The sequence below is a fragment of the Zonotrichia leucophrys genome, chromosome 1 (assembly GCF_028769735.1).
Source record: "Zonotrichia leucophrys gambelii isolate GWCS_2022_RI chromosome 1, RI_Zleu_2.0, whole genome shotgun sequence".
In the NCBI taxonomy this organism is placed as follows: Eukaryota; Metazoa; Chordata; class Aves; order Passeriformes; family Passerellidae; genus Zonotrichia; species Zonotrichia leucophrys.
In genome coordinates this window covers 100,145,696-100,165,568 of record NC_088169.1, presented here as the reverse complement: position 1 = coordinate 100,165,568, position 19,873 = coordinate 100,145,696, and the positions used below count along the sequence as shown (strand labels likewise).

The 19,873-nt window shown below is 37.0% G+C and overlaps 1 protein-coding gene across 20 annotated transcripts in view; it reads right to left on the bottom strand.

Moving 5' to 3' along the window:
* Window positions 1-19,873, bottom strand: part of ABI3BP (ABI family member 3 binding protein) — a 173,591-nt gene that overhangs the window by 69,917 nt on the left and 83,801 nt on the right. For 15 of the 20 annotated variants that reach the window (XM_064725451.1, XM_064725461.1, XM_064725363.1 and 12 more), the window contains 13 exons: window positions 18,165-18,216; window positions 17,730-17,792; window positions 16,603-16,698; window positions 16,214-16,291; window positions 11,169-11,249; window positions 9,787-9,861; window positions 7,167-7,232; window positions 6,593-6,667; window positions 5,353-5,421; window positions 3,845-3,919; window positions 2,444-2,503; window positions 2,008-2,073; window positions 352-426 (listed from right to left, as the gene is read on the bottom strand). In XM_064725451.1, coding sequence (XP_064581521.1) covers window positions 352-426; window positions 2,008-2,073; window positions 2,444-2,503; window positions 3,845-3,919; window positions 5,353-5,421; window positions 6,593-6,667; window positions 7,167-7,232; window positions 9,787-9,861; window positions 11,169-11,249; window positions 16,214-16,291; window positions 16,603-16,698; window positions 17,730-17,792; window positions 18,165-18,216 — 931 coding nt within the window. The remainder of the gene's footprint in view (window positions 1-351; window positions 427-2,007; window positions 2,074-2,443; window positions 2,504-3,844; window positions 3,920-5,352; window positions 5,422-6,592; window positions 6,668-7,166; window positions 7,233-9,786; window positions 9,862-11,168; window positions 11,250-16,213; window positions 16,292-16,602; window positions 16,699-17,729; window positions 17,793-18,164; window positions 18,217-19,873) is intronic. The other 5 variants (XM_064725529.1, XM_064725395.1, XM_064725471.1 and 2 more) reach the window with 5 other exon arrangements.

Here is a 19,873-nt window from a genome sequence, read left to right as displayed (position 1 = left end):
AAAGAAAAACTTTCCCACTACAAAGGATAACTGTTATGCTGATATCCCAAAATTCATCAAAGCCTGAGAGTTTCCTCTTAAGGGCTAAATTCTGCCCCACTGACCACATCAGAACCCTTCAGAAATACAATACCAGTCTGAAAGTGGCAGGTGGCATCAAGATCACTTTCTTGAGGCTAGAACTACTAATTATACACTGGTGATTACTACAAATAACATGAAGCCATAATGAACAAAGGAAAGATCACTGGAGATAACATTAAAAATAGAGGATATATAAGAGACATCAAAATCGTACCACTCGAATATCAAGAAAAATCAAGGATAGGGTATAAAATAAATGCCATTTACCAGTCTCTCGCTCTGACATTTTTCCAGATGTAGAAGTTTGGGGAGTAGAAGTAACATGAAGAAAGTCATGTGAGCCTGGAAAAAATGGTGGCTTATTATTTAAAAAATACATGAACCATCACACCATGGCATCACCTGCAACCATGGACTCAATGGCTTAGAGTTCAAACAATAAAGAACAGAAAAGAGATCTATTTTGCAAAACTAGCAGAATTTTAAAAAGAAATATGTTAATATGCAAAGATGTGTAAACCCACAAAAAATATAATGCAAAAAATTAAACAGAATGACACAAGGAATACGGAAAAAATTCCCATGTGGTCAGAAGGAATGCAAGACTGAATAAGTACAAGAACACCGGCCAAGAGGAGTCAAGGAGAAAGTGAATTTATGAGATGAAGATACTGGAAAAAATCCAATTTAAAATTTTGGCAAAAATAAGAGAACATAAAAAGTGATTCAGACAACATCACCAGGCAGGGAAAGAGAAATGAATATCCTTAGCCCAGCCAAATTCATATGCCTTGTTATAATTACAAGTATCTGATTTCTCCCCTGTAAAAACCAAGACAGCTCAGAAAATAACTTCAAGTAATGCAAAGTAGGGAATGTAAATTCCCTGGAAAAGATCCTGAAGTGCATGAAATATCCAGTTGATATGAAAGCAAGACTGCTCCAGAAAAAAGTGCCAAGTCACTTTTTACTGTTCATTACATTTTTAACTCACACTCAGTTTCAGATTTTAGGCACACCAGGCTGCTCATGTAATTCTTTGTTACCCCATGGGCCAAAAATACTGCAAGGACCCAGGACTGGTCTTGCACACCTGCAGTGTGAAAGGAGCTGCTGCCACAACCATCTCCCCCACTGCTGATAAGTGCCACAGGCAATGCCTGAACTAAATAGGGTTTGCATGTATGGCCCCATTTACATCTACACTGAAGGTTTATCCCAATGTAGGCCCAAGAGAAGCCACAGGTTGGCTAAAAGCACAACAATATCTCTTGGGACACTGCTGCCTTGAATAGTTGTCAGATCTGGAAGAAATATTGTTAGTACCAGAGGCTGCCAGTGTCTTAAACCATGGAGAAACATAAGAATATTCACCAAAAGCTGAAATGAGGTATCAAGTAAAAAAAAAAATATAACACAGCCTCAAAAGCAGCAGCAGGGCAGAGCATTCCCAGTTCCAGGTGATGGCAACAGAAAGGCATGGGCAGAAAAAAACCAGCAGACTTGAATGTCAGTGGTGAGGGAACCAAGAGCCGCAGCCTTGCCCAAGGAAGGCCTGCAGGGTGGCTGAGCTGCTGTGCTGTGTTCTTGTGCATTGTGTTTGAATGCATCAGGGAAAGCAAGACCCACCACCCAAACACAAAGAAGCAGGGGATGGAGCTGAGGGCCAGTGGCAGCAATGTGGTCTCTCTGCAGAATGTCACATGCTTCCTGCAGAAAATGCTCATGGGCCATGGAGAAAGCGTGGGATCAAACAAGAGAATTGCAGAAACACTGTGGCCAGTGCTTCGGCAAGCCAAGCTGCACCAAGACTCCATCCTGTCCATGGAAGATGACAAAGGATGCCAGGTGGTTTGGGGTGGGAGGTGTGATGGGCAGTGAAAGAGATGGCAGACAATGGGAAAGGAGGCTGTTACTAGTTACCCATCACAGTTGGTTGAGTTGTCAGAGAGGAAGGAGTGGTGGACTTCGGCCTCGGTCTTCGAGCAGCTATGATCAAACACAGAAACTGCCTTCAGCTCCTCTCACAGGCTGCTGTCACACAGGTCACATCAAGACAGAGCTACAAAGAAGGGGATGTGGCCCTGCTTGGGCCAGGCTGCCATGTCACAGCTTCACTGCCCATGGTGGTGGCACAATGCTGCCCTTCCCTGGCACTGGCAGCCAAGGCATGACAGCAAATCTAGAAATGGCTCCCCAGAACATTTACAGGTAGAATGATTTTTAGTGAGGAGCCATAAAGGTCCAGCCACGTCACTGTCCCACTCTTTGGGCCAGCAGCACATCTGCACAGGCTCATCACTGCAGAGAAGAGCATGGCCAAAGGAAGCAGTGCAGGAGGGAATTGCTGGCTATTTACCCTTCCTTGTGGTTTCCCGTGGAGCAGACGGGGTCCATTCCAGGTCTGGTCTCTTGGTTGCTATGGTCAGACACAGAAATGATCTTGAGATGTGCACTCAGCCTTGTGCCAGCAGTACAACACCCTAAATGTCTGTATTTAGGGCCACATGTACCCTTTCCTGGTAGCACCCTGTGACGCAAACCCACAATCAAGTGTCTTGCTGTGTTTACAACCAACACAATACTCCCCGAGCCTCAGTGGCTAAATGGTTCTACATCAGCAGAAAAATGCCAAATATCCAATTCACCAAACCACTCTTGACATTTCCTCTACAGATTCTAACAGTTCTTGCAGAGGTAACATGGCAAGAATCACACCTACGTATTTAAAGTTCAAGATCTGATTTCAGGTTTCCCTACAATCAATGAACTCCTTCATTCTATGGGTCCCAGCACTAATAAAACACAGTGTAGAGAATTTATCTCTCTATATATAAATGCTTGTGGGTCAGAAATTATTGTCCCTGACACTAATAAAACACAGTGTAGAGAATTTATCTCTTTTTTATTATATAAATGCTCGCAAGCAAGTGAAAAAATGAGTATTTTCCACAGAATTCCAGCATATCTTACAAGTTACACTTGTACAACTAAACATCTCTTTGTGCACTGAAGAAGAAGTCCCTCTACTCAAGTCATCTCTTCATACCCTGTTATCCTAATTTTGCACAGGGAGAATGCACAACCTAACACATAAACTAGTGCCAAATCTGGACTATGTGTACTCACTACTACTGTGCATATTTGCCCATTGCTTTGGGCTTGGTTTCAGGTTTAAGGCAGGCAAGACTTGTGACAGTTTACAAACATGCCCTTGGATGCAGCTGGCAGCAATAAGGAAATAGTCTGAATGATTCCTCTGGGATATGTTGATATTCCCAGTCTTTGGAAATGGAAATCCTTCTGTTCAGTTCTCAATCCTTTCCCAGCAAAACAAAATGACTCACTAACAAAAGTGTTTGCACCTGCTTAAGAATTGAAGATAAATCTTTTTTCTGCCTGTGGAGGAGCTTTTCCAATGTGCAAAAGGAGCAAACTGGACATGTTAATATTTATTTAATCATTCCTAACAATGATGGGATCTCCACTCATATATAAATATATCTATCTATACAAACAATCCTTCACAAGAAAATCCGGACAAGCTAATTGTTTACCAACATTAAAAAAAAAATTCATCTTATCATTGCAATATTTCATTCCAAGTGTCGCAAACCTTGCAGCAGATGCAAATAGTTTCTGTCTTACTGCTTTATACAGAGCAAGTTAGAATAAACCTTTCATTTAGCAAAGCATTGCTGTGTTTTTTGAGAGGCTGCCTAGATGTGAGGAGAACTACAGAGAAGACAGATATCATTACCAGCTGAGATTGGTGGCATTTCTGGCATGCCAGATGTTGCGACTCCGGAAGAAAGAGGTTCCCTTTCACCTACATCTGGAAAGATAATCTTGTATTAAAAGGTTTAATTGCCTCAGAGCTACCTGAATAACTCAGGACCTGGTGAACAGGTGTTGCTTTGTTAAAATGGAAGCACAGGGAAGATTGCTGGCAAGTCCTCTGTCTCATGGACTGTTTAGGCTGGTATGGAAGTCAATGTGGAAACCATCTTGTTCATTCTAATGAGAATTCTTATTACCTAATAATCATAGCATATAATGCATGGGAGACAGTAAGAAAACATCTTTGGATCCAGAAAGCAGTTAGGGAGCTTGCCTTTTAATGGAAACAGTACACAGAAATATGTGCAAGCTTTTTACTCCCACTCAAAACCAAGTTCTCTCAGCACAGGGAAAAAACTCCAAAACTAAGAAAGGCAGGTCCACAGCTGGGAATCTTAACAATGAGAAAATCAAACACAACCAACTAAAGGGAACTCTCATCTTTGCCTCTGATCCTGCATCTACAAAGATGAATAATAAGTACAGATGAGAATCTAGTTACAACAGCAATAAATGTATGAATTACTGTGATGGTGACAACTAAAGCAATGCAAAACTTCCAAAAATAGCAGCAAGAATAGAAAAAAAAAAGAAAATGAAATTTTGAAACTATATTGAAGTCAACATTTGAATTTTGCCCCATGACATTCTAACAGCTGAAGCTCTGTAGTAATTACAGGCATGGATATTTCCAAATCAGTAATATTGCTAGCTGCTGTTAAAAAAACCCAAAAAACAACAAAACAACCTGAGAAATAATTTCATATAAGTAAATTAAAAAGGAACATCTGGTGGAGAGAAACTTTACTTTCCACTACTCTGCAAAGCATTTATTATTTTTTTGCTTATTTATTTAAAAATTAACCTCCTTTTCCATTTCAAATACCATCACTAATTACTTAGGTGAAGATGTTAACTTGCGCATCCTCACCTCCCTAAGGCTACAGGAAAAATAATCTACTCCCAAAGCTATAACTCAAAGTATAGCTTAGTTGGAAAGGTCTGGCCTTAGTTATGTTGATTTACTTATTTTAAGACAATACATAGGAAAAAAATCACAGCAAACTGTTTGCAAAAAATTGACAGGATAAAAGAAATAAAAATATCACTAAAAAGCACGGCATTGTACTTGACTGGAACAGGCTTAATTCTAGCAAAATTTAAATCTTTTCCTGACACAGTTCTTTGATCAATACTGTATTATTCTGCAAGCTACTTGCAGACTTGCTTTAAACTTGTGCTCTGCCTCATCACAGGAATGAGAGTGGTGACACAGGAGTGGAAAAAATAAGATGTAGGGCTACACCCACAGCAAGGGGTATGCAATGTCTGTCTGAAATCACCAACATGGAAGCAGCAAAGAACTTTTCATCACCAACCAATCAAAAGGGTAAAAAAGGCTTTTGAAAGAATATTGTTATAATTTACCAGTGTCTGGTATTTCTGAAGATGTAAAAGTCTGGGGAGTAGAAATAATATGAAGAAAGTCATGTGAAGCTGGAAAATAAAAGCAAAAATAATGCTGTATTGTTTTGAAGTGATAAAAAACCTTCTGCAACATCATATTCCTTCATAAGCTGACAAAACTTCTGGGTAATACTTAACATATTATGTTGCACAGAAAGACAGAGTCTGAAATGTACAATAACTGATTAAGTTATTGACTTGGAAATTATTTCCAAAAACACGCATTAATGCATAATGCATTTTTTGACCAAATTTTTATCAGACTCACATAAAAAGGTGACATACAGACTTAAAAAGTGAAAATACAAGGCTATTCAAAATAGGAGAACATATTATTAATAAAAAGTAGCAAACTGTGACTGCATGGAATTTTTTTCTAGGATCAGGAAGAACAATATCCTGGTGCTGAAATTGGAGAAGGAAAAAGGATGACAAAACAGGAGCTGGACCAAAAGAAACATGGAAACTGCCTTTTGTCAGACATTTGAACAGCTAACTATTGTAACCAATCTCCCCCTCAGTAAGGGATTTTCTTCAATGTTAATTTCTTCCAAAAACATATGCATCAGGCATTAGACTATTGGCATGCTAATGAAATGAAATCTTTCCAACTGGCTCTCATCTTATTATTCTTTTTCATTATTTTGGAAAACTGTCAGTTGCCCCAGGCAAATAACATCTATAAAATAATAGAAACACATAACAGAAATTTCGTAAGGGCCATCTAGAAAGCATCTGAATCTTCAGTGATATGTTTTTATAGTGCCACTTCAGAAATCTGGGCAGAATTATATCTCTGTTTATACAGAAAGGCTAAGAGAAGAGTGATCGTTTCAAAATATGTTGGAACTTCTTCAGTTCTCAATAATCTCTTAGAACTCAGAATCCTTCAGCAAATCAGGATATTCTATTTATGAAACTCAGGTGTGGACAGTCCTATTTAAATTTTACATTTACAGTAAGTCCAATTTACATTTAAAACTAAGAATTGCACGCTGTTGCCAAACATGGAAAAGCCCCCGAACTACTAGCTTAGTATTTCACATAGAATGTCATAAAGAGACCTAATACTTGATGCAGTGCTTTCATACCCACAGTTATTCTTCATTTATGTTAAACTGAACAAACTATTCCATGAGGGGCACCGTCTCCTCCAAAAATTCCCAACTGTCAGGAGGATTAACCTCATGAGAACCATTACCGGGTCGGGTTGGTTGCACTTCCATGGTACTGGATGGTTTGGATCCCGAAGAAACAGTCTGCTTTTCCTCAAAAGCTGAAAAAAGAATCTAAGCTTAAAATGCTGAGAGAGCTGTGCCTTGATGGATTAGCATCAAACACTGAGCAAAGGTTGTGCATTTCCAGATGGTGCCAACGCTAAGCTGAGCAAGACGGCAGATGGCCTCAAGTGAGATGTGAGACAATGGCTGCGACAAGGGGAGGGGATGGCTGGAAAATACAGGCTTCTGGCCTTGGAATGCAAGTGCCACATGCTTGAAAGAACTCTTACCAGCAAGGAATTCTCTCTTATTAAATTTTCTGGGTAAGAGCTGCAGCTATACCAAAAGAAGAAAGATGATGACGAGATACGACAACACCGTGTTTGGGCAGTTTTTAAGCTGACAACAGATACATCCTTCAGGTGATTACACAGACACAAGAATGGTGAAAATAAGCAGCTCTCTGTGAATGTTGGTAGCCAAGATGAAAATTTGCAGATCTTTATGATGCCAAGATAATGGAAAAAAAAATCACGGAACTAATTGGCTAATTACCCATTTCCATCTCTTTTTTTCCTGCAGAAGGTAGAGATACGGATTTCAACGCTGGACTCTGAGTAGCTAAGAGCAAACATGAAACAAAATTTTATCATTCCAAGACAGACTCTTCTGGCAAGTGATACAAAATCTAATTTCAACTGTAACTAACAAGGGTTTTTCTGTTTGAATGTCTCTTTGCTCCATTAATTTCTACCCCATTCATATTTAACATACCCTACCTAATCAAGCTGAATCCTTATTTCTTAAGAGGATTTGACTCACAGCAAGGCAGCTACAACACAACATTTGATATTCACACCACTTGCAGGTCTCTAGTCACTACTGCAATATGTATAACTATTTTAAAAGAAGTTGTAATGGCAAAAGATATGAGAAGAGTAGTACAATGAAATCAGTGAAATAATTGTTGAAGTTAGTAACAACACCTACTAGCTGTTATCTGTGATGAGGATTATTACAAAGATCTGGTTTCTTCACTTTGAAGTGTGGATAACCTGAAGTGTGCTTTAATGAAAATGGAGTCAAGATGGAATTGGGCACTCTTACTCTAAAGCCATCCTAAACAAGCTTCCACCATGTGCAGGTTTTGCACTGCTGTGCTGCTACTGATCCTACTTAACTGTGTGAACCGGTCAGTAAGTATTTTTCTTTCTGTTAAAACCCCCATTCAAATAATTAGGTGCAGTGTTCATTTCCAGTACGGGAAATATGAATATCCATGCCAAAAAGTGAACAGCTTTTTTTTCACACATTGGATCTGCTTTCCCATTTACTTTCAATCTACCTTATTACATTAACAATTTGGATCCTGGGTTACTATCCTGATATAGCTGAACTCAGCAGTTCAACTGGATGATCACTGCAGGTCCCTTTCAAATGAAACCATTCTATTCTACATGTCTAGAGAAGAAAACAGTGCCAACAAAAGCCATACGATTCACAGCTTTTGGCAAAAGCTTCCATTGATCCATGAACACCCAGGAAGAGCTATAAGAGATCTCCCAAAGGCATCAGAACATTGAAGGCATGTTCACAAAGCTATCTTTTCAGAAACATTTGAATCCAAAAAGATACTGACCACACAGGAAGTTTACAAAACAAAGGAGAGATCTCCCTCTAGCACAATCCAGATAGAAAAATAAACAAAAAATTCTTCAGGGGAGCTAGGGCAGAATACAGGTCACACACAGTTGAACTTCATAAACTAAATTTTGCTTACTTTGCTGGTTTTATGACAGCAGGTGATCAAAGCATGCAGAGGCACAGTGCAGAGAAATCTCCTCTGTATAACCATGCCCTGACTCTCACAGAATATCTTTGACTTCAGCAGTGATTTCATGGAGAGCACAGATGTTCTCTTTGACCCACTGGCTTGCCCTAGCCTCTCATAATGAAATCCCACTTTTGCCAAGTGGAACTATTCAAAGGGAATGGAGGACATGAGAACAAAATCATAATAAATATTTGAATGAAACACTTCTTTTTTCCTCAAATGTTGCTATTATTCCACCTTTACCACTGAGACAAACATAGGATTAGATTGTTCTTTTTTTTTATAGAAAGAAAAAATATTTTACATCCTTAATAATTTTCAGTTTTCCAACTACATTTATAGCAAATAGGTTCTTAAATCACTGTGCTTCTCTTTTTCCAGTGCTGCTTCTAATTGGATTTAACCAAATGTCTTTCCCCATCCCCTCAAATATATCTGGAAAAGAGCTGTCAAAAGAATCTAACCAATTAAGAACAGATTATGATGAAGATTATTTTCATGTTCTTGAGAATCTACTTCAAATACGCATTTCAAGAACTAAGAGGCATTCCTGGAAATGATTTTAAAATTTTGCAGACTAGATTATGCCACCCTAATAAGCCAGTACTATTCTATAATAACTTCTTGACTAATGCTTAATGACATAGAAATGAATCTGATTCAAGGGCCCTCCAGGTAACAAGTGTAATAATAGCTGTTAATACTGAAAACAGCAACAAGAAATAGTTTTGGTAGAACGAGCTAATTTAACACAAACACAGAGAAAATATGGGCCTGTTATGAAATCAGAGGTCTTGAGCAAGGGAGACACAGGGTACAACGTGGAGGAACAGAGGCATGAGATGGTGAGAGGTGGGACTGAGGCTGACACTGGACACCCCCTGCCACAAACAGCTCAACAACATCAGTTATAAAAACTGCTCACTTGGAACTGGACAAAAATTAGTTTAGGGTAACAACAAGGACAAGAAATAATATCTACCATACACAAATGGTCCCCTATGCGGTGAGCTCACATCTGAGAGGTCTCCCAGCAGAAGAAAGAAAGGAAGAAGGCAAGAGGAACAAAGCACCCACACAAACATCATGTTCTTCCCAGCACAGGACTCAAGACATTCAGAACTTGCTGAAATATCCCCACTCATCACCAACACAAGCATCAAAGCACCGAGTTTAAGGTCCAATTATGTAATGAAGGGGTGAACATAGCCCTCCAAAAAGGGCAAAATATAAGTCGCTTGTGCGTTACTGTTTTAATTATATTACTCCTCTTATGGGAGCAAGCTTTGTGAAGATAATTTTTCAGAAACATTTACTCATATTTACAAAGAAAGTAATTACCAAGGTCTGTCAATGGACTTTTTGGAGCATCAGGGATTCTGGATCCAGAAGGAGGTAGCTGTATTTCATTAGAAGCTACGATAAGAAAAATAACCAAAAGGTCTCTTGATTAAGAATAATACAAGGCACAGCATGGATTTATATTTGTCTTCTGGACCACTCACTCCTGAAAAAAATGATAATTAATAAAAAAAAGAAAAAGTAGTTCCAACCTAGAGAAAAAAACACATAAAGTGTCACTTAAAAAGGTATGTGGAATATGAAGGAAGCCCTTTTTTCCCTACTTATTAAACAAATATCTATCAGTCATGGGAATTTGACAATGAACATCTGTCAGTAACTACAAGCACCTAGTTTAAAATTAATCAATGATCCATCTTGATTAGTTTTCATATTTTAATCTTTGAAACATAGCATAACCAAGGAAAGTTGAGTATAGTTAAAAAAAGGCAATTAGAAATGAAAATGAAATTAGATTGCTGGCTTCGCTTCAGTAAATTCTGGAAATTTGCTGTCAAATTTAAATGAAAAAAGAAAAAAGTGCAAGTAAGACATTAACATGAATCCATAGGATTGTGTAAAATGCATTTATTGAGAAGCATTAGCAGTCATCCTCATGGGAAGATTTGCATTTCAGTCCTAAAAGCATTCCTGGTCATTTCCTTTATCATACATCCTCCTGAATGCAGGCTAGCTGTGGTTTAGAAAAATCCAAGTGAAGTTTTTAAAAAAATAGAATTAAATACAACCTGAAGTTTAGATTTGTCCTTGTAATTTTGCACGGCTCAGAGAAGAAAGTACATGCAATAAAATCAACATTAGAGAATTTAGAATTCTGAAAACCAGAACTAAATAAGTGTTATACCAAATCACAAAACTAACCATACAACATTGAGATAAAAAAAATTTAACAATCAGTAGAACTTCTCTTTCCTTCAAGGCAAATACAATTATATCCCATCACATGCTATATAAAATTCTTCTTACTCATTGCTGTTGGTGTTACCTAAAAGAATCTGTAACCAGAAGAAAATCAAGGAGGTAATTATTTAAATTGTATCACTGAGGTCAATTTTACAGATGGACATTTTATGTTATGTCAAACATGCAGATCACATAGACAGAAGGCATTAATTTAAAAAATCAAATTGAATTACGCATTGAAATCCGTGAAAACCACAGTTCAGCCACAGCTAGGTGCATCCTCCTTTACAATTAATTCCACTATTAGTCACTGAAACCACAAAAGAAAACAGAATATTTTAATCAGGACTTCCTTTGGAGGCAAAACAAAGAGGATGTAGCAAGTAGTAGAAAAATTCTGCTGAAAGTAAAAAAGTGTTTAATGCAGAAAGAATGTAAAAAGCAGAAAAATTAGTTACCCGGGATCTTTTGAGTTTGCACCAATTTGGGTTTAGGCGTCGATCTAAAGTCTTCAGGTCCATGTGTTTTCTCAGGCTGAGCTAGAAGAAAGAACTTTAATGTAATTTAAAATCCCCTTGAACTTCTCTTGATTTACTACCCAAAGCCTGATGCTTTTCTTATCACCATTTCATGTTACATGATTAGAATGATTTCTACAGCAGGTCAACTCCATCATGATTAATGTTTACTTTTGTTTCCAGATGTGAAATCTATATGATGCTTTGGATTTATTTTGCTGCAGTTTTACATTAAGAAAAGAAAATAAAAGTCACGAACAGCAAAGTTAAGGTCAGAAACTCACACTGTACTTTTGTTACAGCCTCTTAAATTAATTACAATAGATTGTAAACAAGATCCATTACATCATAAAGCAATTTACACAAAATATTTACAAATATTTTCCCTGTTATTCAGAATGGCTTTTAATCCTTCTAATATAAAAATTTTCAGGAATGTAATAAATACTCACCTGTAATATCTCAGATTTTTCAATTTTCTAGTAATTATAGAATTTTCTTATAGAATATGTTTTGATTTCCATTCATTCTTCTAATTGTACATTTTTAGAGTAATACCCAGGCAGTTTATTAAACAGCAATTAAATATACCTAAACTGAATTGCTGGCCATATTTTAATATACTACTGCACAACTATACTCTGCAAGCTGCTTCATATAACAATTAATGCCAACAGTAAGTCAGTCAAGGTCACTTTTTTCCTCTGCATCTTGCTGGAGATCCCAGAGGTGTTTAATGAGTTATGCAGTACCCAGAATTGGTCATCTAAGACTGTAAAATGACATGAGTATGGAGCACAGAATGGTAAGGTCTCAGCCTTGAATGCCACAAGCACATTAATGCCCTCCACAGAGCAAATTGCACAGCATTTAGTGAAAGTAGCTACTTGGAAGAGATCTTTAATATTGATGGTTGGCATTAATACAGCACTAAGTTTCAGAATTAATTTAATAAAAGATCTCTTTCTTTTTGAGACACATTAGAAGACATTTTGATTTTTCCACAATCTATTTAACACACTTCAAGCAAGAGCTGATCATGGAGGTTTATAAGCTTCTTACTTCATTTAGTGAAAAAAAAGTGCAGTTTCCCACATTCTAAATAGTGGGATTCGGATGCTATCACAGTTACAACAATTACACTGTTTTCTAGTTTGGAGAATGTGTCACACAGTCTGGAGCCTTTACAGATGCTGCTTTGTTATGGCTCAATTCATCTTCTAAGTCAGCCACAGTGCTGTCACTGCCATCAGTGCAAGGAGGAATTCATTGTCCAGAGAAGGCAGAGAAATTTGTCTCTATGAAACTTGTGGGAAAGAATTCACTCATAAGAAATACTGAAGGAATAACTAACTACCTGTACCTCAGGAGCAGTTCAAAACCTAAAATTTCTTGTTGGTGAGGTGCAATAATGAAAAACCTCTCAAAACACAAGCAAATACAGAACTCATGATGTTCTTAATTTTTTCTTTTTTTGAAGTCAGAGAGTTTACACTAAAATGAAATGTATCTTTGCTAAGCAAGCTGAACAAGATAAAATATGCTTAGAATTAGAACAAAAGAAACCAAGCTCTTAGTTTTGCACAAAACATTGCAGGGATGACATGAAAATAAGACGGATATTTTTGTTAAAAAGAAGATACAGGAAGAAGAAAGTTTAGGCTCTGAAAGTAAAATTAGAGAAAAGAAATTCCTCTGATTATTCCAGGGCAGCAGACAAGTTAGGCCTATTGCAGTGGTTCTGCGAAGTAAAGCATTATAAGAGCCAAGTTACTTTATCATCACAGCATGGAATACAGCAAGAATGCACCTAGACAATGCTTCTTAAGCTCTTTCCTCTGATTTCTCTTGATTCTCTTTTCATCTTCATGATGATGAAAGACATTATGATGAAAACATTGATCTCACTCCTGATATACCCTGTGAGCACAAGGGGAACTCTTCAGGGGGCGGAATGAGTACAGGAGGAACAGAACTTGGGAGACATGGAAACAAAGGAGTTATTTAAACTGAACATTAATCCTGGTTGATGGATTCACAGGTGGCACTTCTCATTTCAAGCCTATTCCATATTTCACAAACCTAATTCACTAAATTTGTAGCATAATGCCTCACATAAATAACTAGCTTTTATTTTGTGGGCTTTTTTTTTTGTTTTGTTTAAAAAAAAAGAAAAAACAAAAAGAGAAACTTGTTCTTTCATCTCCCAGACTAATGTGCTCGTATTTCTAAGGGTTGGTGAGCTCCAATTTCCCTGTGAAGTTAATAGAAAGACACATTTAGCAGAGGAAAAAAAAGTTGTAGCAGCAGTTTGAGGTATATTAGACAACAATTCAAACATTGAGGAAAACACAAGAGATTTGAGCTGTTGTGTTAAGAATAAATGAGTTTTGAGTGGAAAATATTGTAACAAGCCTGACAAAGACAAAGAATGAAAGAGCTTACTAACAAGTCTTTCCATGGAAACGCATGCCAAGGGAGGGGAGGATTGAAATCAAGAAAATTATGGGATTTCTGGTAGACAAATACATGAAAAAAAGTTACTAAACTGTGTCACATCACAGAACACACCCTTTGATGAAGAGCCAGTGGAAGACAAGTGCAGCCCAGCACACAGAGCCTTTCAGATGGACTGCTTGCTCAAATAGTTGGAGCTCCCTTCCCCTCTAGCATGGCTGATGACACAACAGCTGCTGCAGCACAGAGCTCCTGCTAAAGCACTGTGCTCTTGCCAGTCTGGCACCAGTCCTTAAACCTTCCACAGCAAATAATTATTATGCCTTACTCAAAGAATCCAGTACAATTTTTCAAATAGCAATGTCTGAATTAAATATAATGAAGTAGATCCTATTGCTAAACTCAAATAATTATGTCTATATACTAAACTCAATTAATTATGTCTATATAATAAACTATTTAAAGGCAACCCTTGAAAAGGGTTGGAGGGTTGGCACTCAGATCTCTCACCTAAGCTACTCATAAAAGAATACTTCAGCATTTTAGCCAGACAAGTTCTTTTTCCATGTTCCATGGCAAGACTTGAAGAACTTTTTTTTTTTAAAGGATTAATTTGCACTTCCCTGTTTCCTGACTTCTTTTTTGTTTTTTTTCTCTCTTTAACTGAAATACTGTAACCACAATGGAGTGAGGCATGGAAGTAAAACCACAAAGGAAGCTTGAAATGGAAGACGAAAATTCTAAATATTTCCATAAGTAACTGTTGGTGTGAGAGCAATAAGAATGTGTTTAGTTGTAACAAATTGTTACTAAATTGTCACAAAAAAAGAGAGTACTGGCCAATTATTACCAGAGTAATGAAAATTTCTCCAACTTCATAAACATACAATTCTGTGCCATGTCTAGACATGGCATTGTTTATGGTTAGAAATTCTACATGTTGGTACATAAATATAATTACAGAACACCCTCCTCCTCATCTGTCACATTTCACACGCTTTAGCTGACTGGCCAATACATTCATCAACAAAAAATGACACATTTTGATTAGAGGAATGCAAGCTTGAGGGCTGAGATTTGAGGACATGGATTCTGATGGAGAACCTACCATACAAATGTATTCAGTTCTCACTTTCACAAAAAATGGCAAATACACTTCCAGATTGCCAGTTCTTAAACAGCCATTACTTAAACAAGGTAAATAATCTAGTAACATAGTAAAAAAAAAAATTCACAAGAGACCCTGAACTGTAAGAGAAAACAAACCAATCAAACAAGCTAAAAACTCCTTATGGCTTTCTGAAAAGGATCCACACATTTTCAATGCATCCTTTGATAATAAATTCTTGTGAAGAGGCATCGTTTTTTCCCCTCTTAATATTTAGGATGAACAGAAAAGAGATATCCCTGTGAAAGTTTTGCAGACAGGAAGGAATAATTTAAAGCAGAATTTGGAAAATGTGTTTATCTATTGAGTAGAAAATTAGGTTCTAAAATTTTCACAGAAGAAAAAAAGATGGAGCAGTTAGTCTGAAAGATTGTTATCAATGATCACAGGATATTGCTGCATTTCTTTACACCTTTTTAAATTCCCTATTTATTTTTTTAAGGGTTTTTAATTCTGCTTTGTTTTTTTTTAAGACTAAGGTGCTATGATGAAGTTAAGCATAGTATTTTTATGTATATTTAAGTATATATATTCCTTATATACTTAAGGAATAAAATAAACACAATCATATTTAAGGGCAGTATCTGAGTTGTGTGATGTCAAAGAAACCACAGGCTACACTACTCCATCCAGCCAGGAAAGACTTGACAGACAGAAGAGAATAACTTCAGCAAGGTCGCATAATATGTCTAAACCAAACCAAAGCAAACATTTGGTCATTGTTTCCTCAAATTCGTTTTTAGTTTTAAATTCTAGCCACTGCTCAAGCATCCCTTGTTCCTTTCAGCAAAGCAGTTGGCAGAAGGCAGCTCTTGTCTCTTGTGACAGCAGAACCAAGACTTCTGACTCAGTTACAGGATTAGGGCCAGACTATAGAAAATGAAGATAGGCATATGCCTTCTTAAGCAATTCTGAAATGTGGGTCAGTAAAGTGGGTGATAAGTGATCTTCATCATTTGACTCTGAACAATTCAGCTCTTTCCAATCCTTTCATCCCTTGCCCCCAGACTGAAAATGGTCAAACATATGACTATACTTGTCATACAAATTCATGAAGTAGTCTGTGACTCACAAAAAAACTCACTTTGCCATTTTTCAAATTTCAAGGCATCCATCATGCCACAAAGTATAATTCTAATTCCAATTAGTTTTAGAAACCTAATAATTACTTCACCTGAAACTTTTGTCCAGAATTGGATTCAGATTTTTTATCCACATTACCACTCCTTGCTAATTCAGCCACTATCCTCCTGTTTTCCAACTACTATTTTAACTGTAGAGCACAAAGATGGGTTTCATTTTAGTTTATGTATTTGGCAAAGACATTCCACAGAGTTTCTAAAAACAGAATTTTCATTACCTGGAAGGGACTGTGCAGAGATTTCTTGAACTTCTGGTGTTTTGGATTCAGCAGGCCATACTCCAGTTTCATTCTTAGCTAAAAGAACAGGCATTAGAGAGTAATTACTAAGATGTATCTGCTCTCTTTTACCACTGATTTATTTCTGTCTCACTTTAGTTTGACTAAGTAAGCCAACATGGATTAATGTGGACAGCTCAGTACCTTTAGGACCCAATGAATTTCCACTGCACAATCACTGCAAGCTATGTTAAACACGTGGTTTTGGTTTTGTTTTGTTCATTAAAAGATATTTTAAAAATAAAAATGTACAGCAAGGATTTAATGACTTATGAATCATTATTTTCACAGTGCAAAATGGTTTTCATTTGTTTAGCATTTCTGCTTACCCAGTTTTTTCCTGGATGCTTGAGGTATGTCATCTATTGTCAGGAGAGGAGGAAGTTTCTGCTGACTTTCATTGAGACCTGGAACAATTAGGTGCACTACAGAGAAAGATGTATGCCATTAATTCCAGAAGACATGAAAGCACACAGTTGCTCTCTGAGATGAGTAACTACTACTGAACTACTGGGAGCTCACGCTGAATATCTGGAAAATGAATTTTTCTATCCTGTTATTATCTCTCCCATTTGGTGCTATTTGCCCTTTATACCACTCCTTCTATCACCACCATCTCATGATTTATCAGAGTTGGAAAGCATTTGACTCTGGAGCACACAACTCTGGAGTACTGCAGCATCACAGATATTAGGGCAGATTATGTCTGGTGGGCCAAGTGTGCTCAATACCAGACTGGGTTAGTATGTGTGTGTTTGACTCACATCAATACACTGAAACTCACACAAAGAAAGCTTCAGCCAAAGTTATGTAGTTATAGAAAATACATAAAGGGATAAACAATAAATCCAGGAATAAATTGGTCACAAAGTACATGGTGCAGTGAGCCTTTCATGGAAATTTCAGGCAGACCAGTAGTTCACCACACTGTATGACAGACTTTCTCCTGGTTTCATGTTCTAAGCCAATATTGCATATTCTTAAAGGTGAAACAAGAACAAAAAGCATTAAACTGAATGGCTTGGAGGGAAACAGTAATGTCCTAAGATCTAACATCAATTTCTAATTGCAAGACTTCTGTAGTTTAATATATCAGGTTTGTGACTGTAGATGTGACGTTACTGTGCTACCTTAAAAGCCCAGTAAGAACAATCCCTCATCTCAAGATCTTTGCCATAGAACTTCATTTGCAGTATGAAAGAACTCCTTGACTTAAACAGTCACAGTTTCTTCTTTTAAATACACTAACAATGAAGTGATTCTACTTCAATTAAGTAACAACATTCTGGAACCATCTGTACCGCCATAAAATGCAACAAATATTGTCTGCACCAGCTGCAAAATATACTTTGATATGCAAGGAAAAACAATTAAGATCAAGAAAATTAAAAGCATTTGCACAATTCCAAGTTCCAATCAGGGGCTAAGAGAATTAATAAAAATATCTTCTAGTCACCTAATATTGCTCCTGGGAGAGAGGAACTATCTGGTGCTTTTGACTGTGTCCGATTTTGAATAACTGTGGAGACAACACAGGGATATTAGAAGATAATTAAAACAACAACAACAAACTGAAATAAGAAACAAAACCACACCTGAAACAAACCCCAGCATCCTAAAAACCTTTCCTCAATATTTGCAGATCAGGACACCATCCTAATCCTTCCTGTATTTACATTCAGTTTAAGAGACTGCAAACTCTGTTTTCTCTACATCGTCTCCTAATTGTGCACCTCTTTCCCCTGGCATATTAATTTTGGTGAAACTGAAATCCTGTGCTTATGTTATTATAGGGACAGCTGCAGGACATCCCATTGCCCTGACACTCATTTTAGTCTCAAGTCACTCTTGCAGAGTATAAGAATACATTTTAAACAATGCACAAACTTACTTTGTTTGATTATTGTGACAGGGACCAATTTCTTATTATCACTCAGAATAATCTGAAAAAAGAGAAAAAATGGATAAAAGTAGTGCCTTGGGAGAACAGCCATAATAGTAATTGAACTGAGTAATAAAAATAGAGGATTCTAATCCAATACCACGCCTGTCCCAAGTTAACAGTGGATATGGCTCTGGCCCTGGTCCCTGATGGTTCTTCTTCAGTTCCCACCGGCTAATGTGGTAATATCACATTTTGATCTCCTTCTATCAGCTCAAGAGGTTTTGTTTAATAAAACCACAGTATTTTAAAACTTAGGAAACCCCAATTCTTTCTTCTCTTAAGGATCTCTGGAGCACTCACTGGGGAGTAGTCCAGAATGCTGAAGAAAAGATGAAATTTAACTACAACAAAACATGTGAAACATATCCAATTAAAATTTGGTCACAGGACACAAATATATTCTCAGGAACACTATATTTAGAACACAGAATATTCCAGAACCAGGTACACATTTGTAAACCATCAGTACTCTTGGGTGCATAGCCTGATTAAAGTAGTTAAGCTCCGAAAAATCTTATTTAGTGGAATTGTTTCCAAAGCACAAGTGGCCAGACACCCACATGATTCTTAAACTTTTATGCTAAGTATTTGGACTCTTATGCTGTTCATATCTCTTTGACCCAGATTACATCGTGCCTAAATGTGAATGTGAAATTATATTGATACCATTAAAAAAAAAAAAAAAAAAGGAATACCTGAATGGACCCCACAGCTATTAAAAGAAAGCAGTTGATAACAAAGATAAAAATTATGAACAAATTCTGAAAGCTTAATAATACACTCAGCTGATGAGAGAAGGTAGACTGTAATGCTAATGACATAAAAAAGCTACATACATTAAAAGGGAATTGTTTTAGTTATATTTGAGTTACAAGAAAGAAAATAACTCCTTCCATGCTAAATACATTCCGCTGAAATCAGAACCAGATAATTTTGTTCTTGATGACATCTGGCCTACTTCATGTGAAAGAACAGTCGCATGAGAAGTCAGCACTCGATGACAAAATGCTAATCATTTACCTAAGGACAGCTATTTTTGTTCTGTTCTAAATACTTGCGAAAAGCTTTAAAAAAAATGGTTGGGTATACATTAAACACATACCAAAGTTTAAGAAGCTGGAAGAAGGCCAATCTCCACAAGTAAGATGAACCTTTCCTTGGATGGGGATAGGGAAATGGATGGAGGCAATTTACTCCATGATTACTGTCTGCTACCTAGTAACAGTTTTGCATTGGTGAGAACATGGCTCAATCATTGTCATTATATGAGGGTAGAAATAATCTTCCTTCTTTATTTTTCCTTTTTTACATTTCCATTTTGTTTTCTAGGGAAAAAAATGTGTTGCAGATGATCTGCTTTTGAGGTAGCCCTCCTACTCATGTGACAAACGAAGGGGATGGAATGCATTTGTTAGAAGAAGGTGTCCATTTTATTTCTCCTCAGAAGCCTTACAATTAAATAAACAGCTCTGAAGTTGGAGTGAGTGCTTGTGTAACTTTTAATCATAATTACTATCTGCCTTTTTACTAGTAAACAGTTCTTAGATTGACAAGAACATTCTTTCTTTGTTGACTAGTAATGGATGGCTACAACAATAGCAATATAAAAACTCAAAATGCATTTGAATATATTAAAAATGTAGTTTTTCACTCAG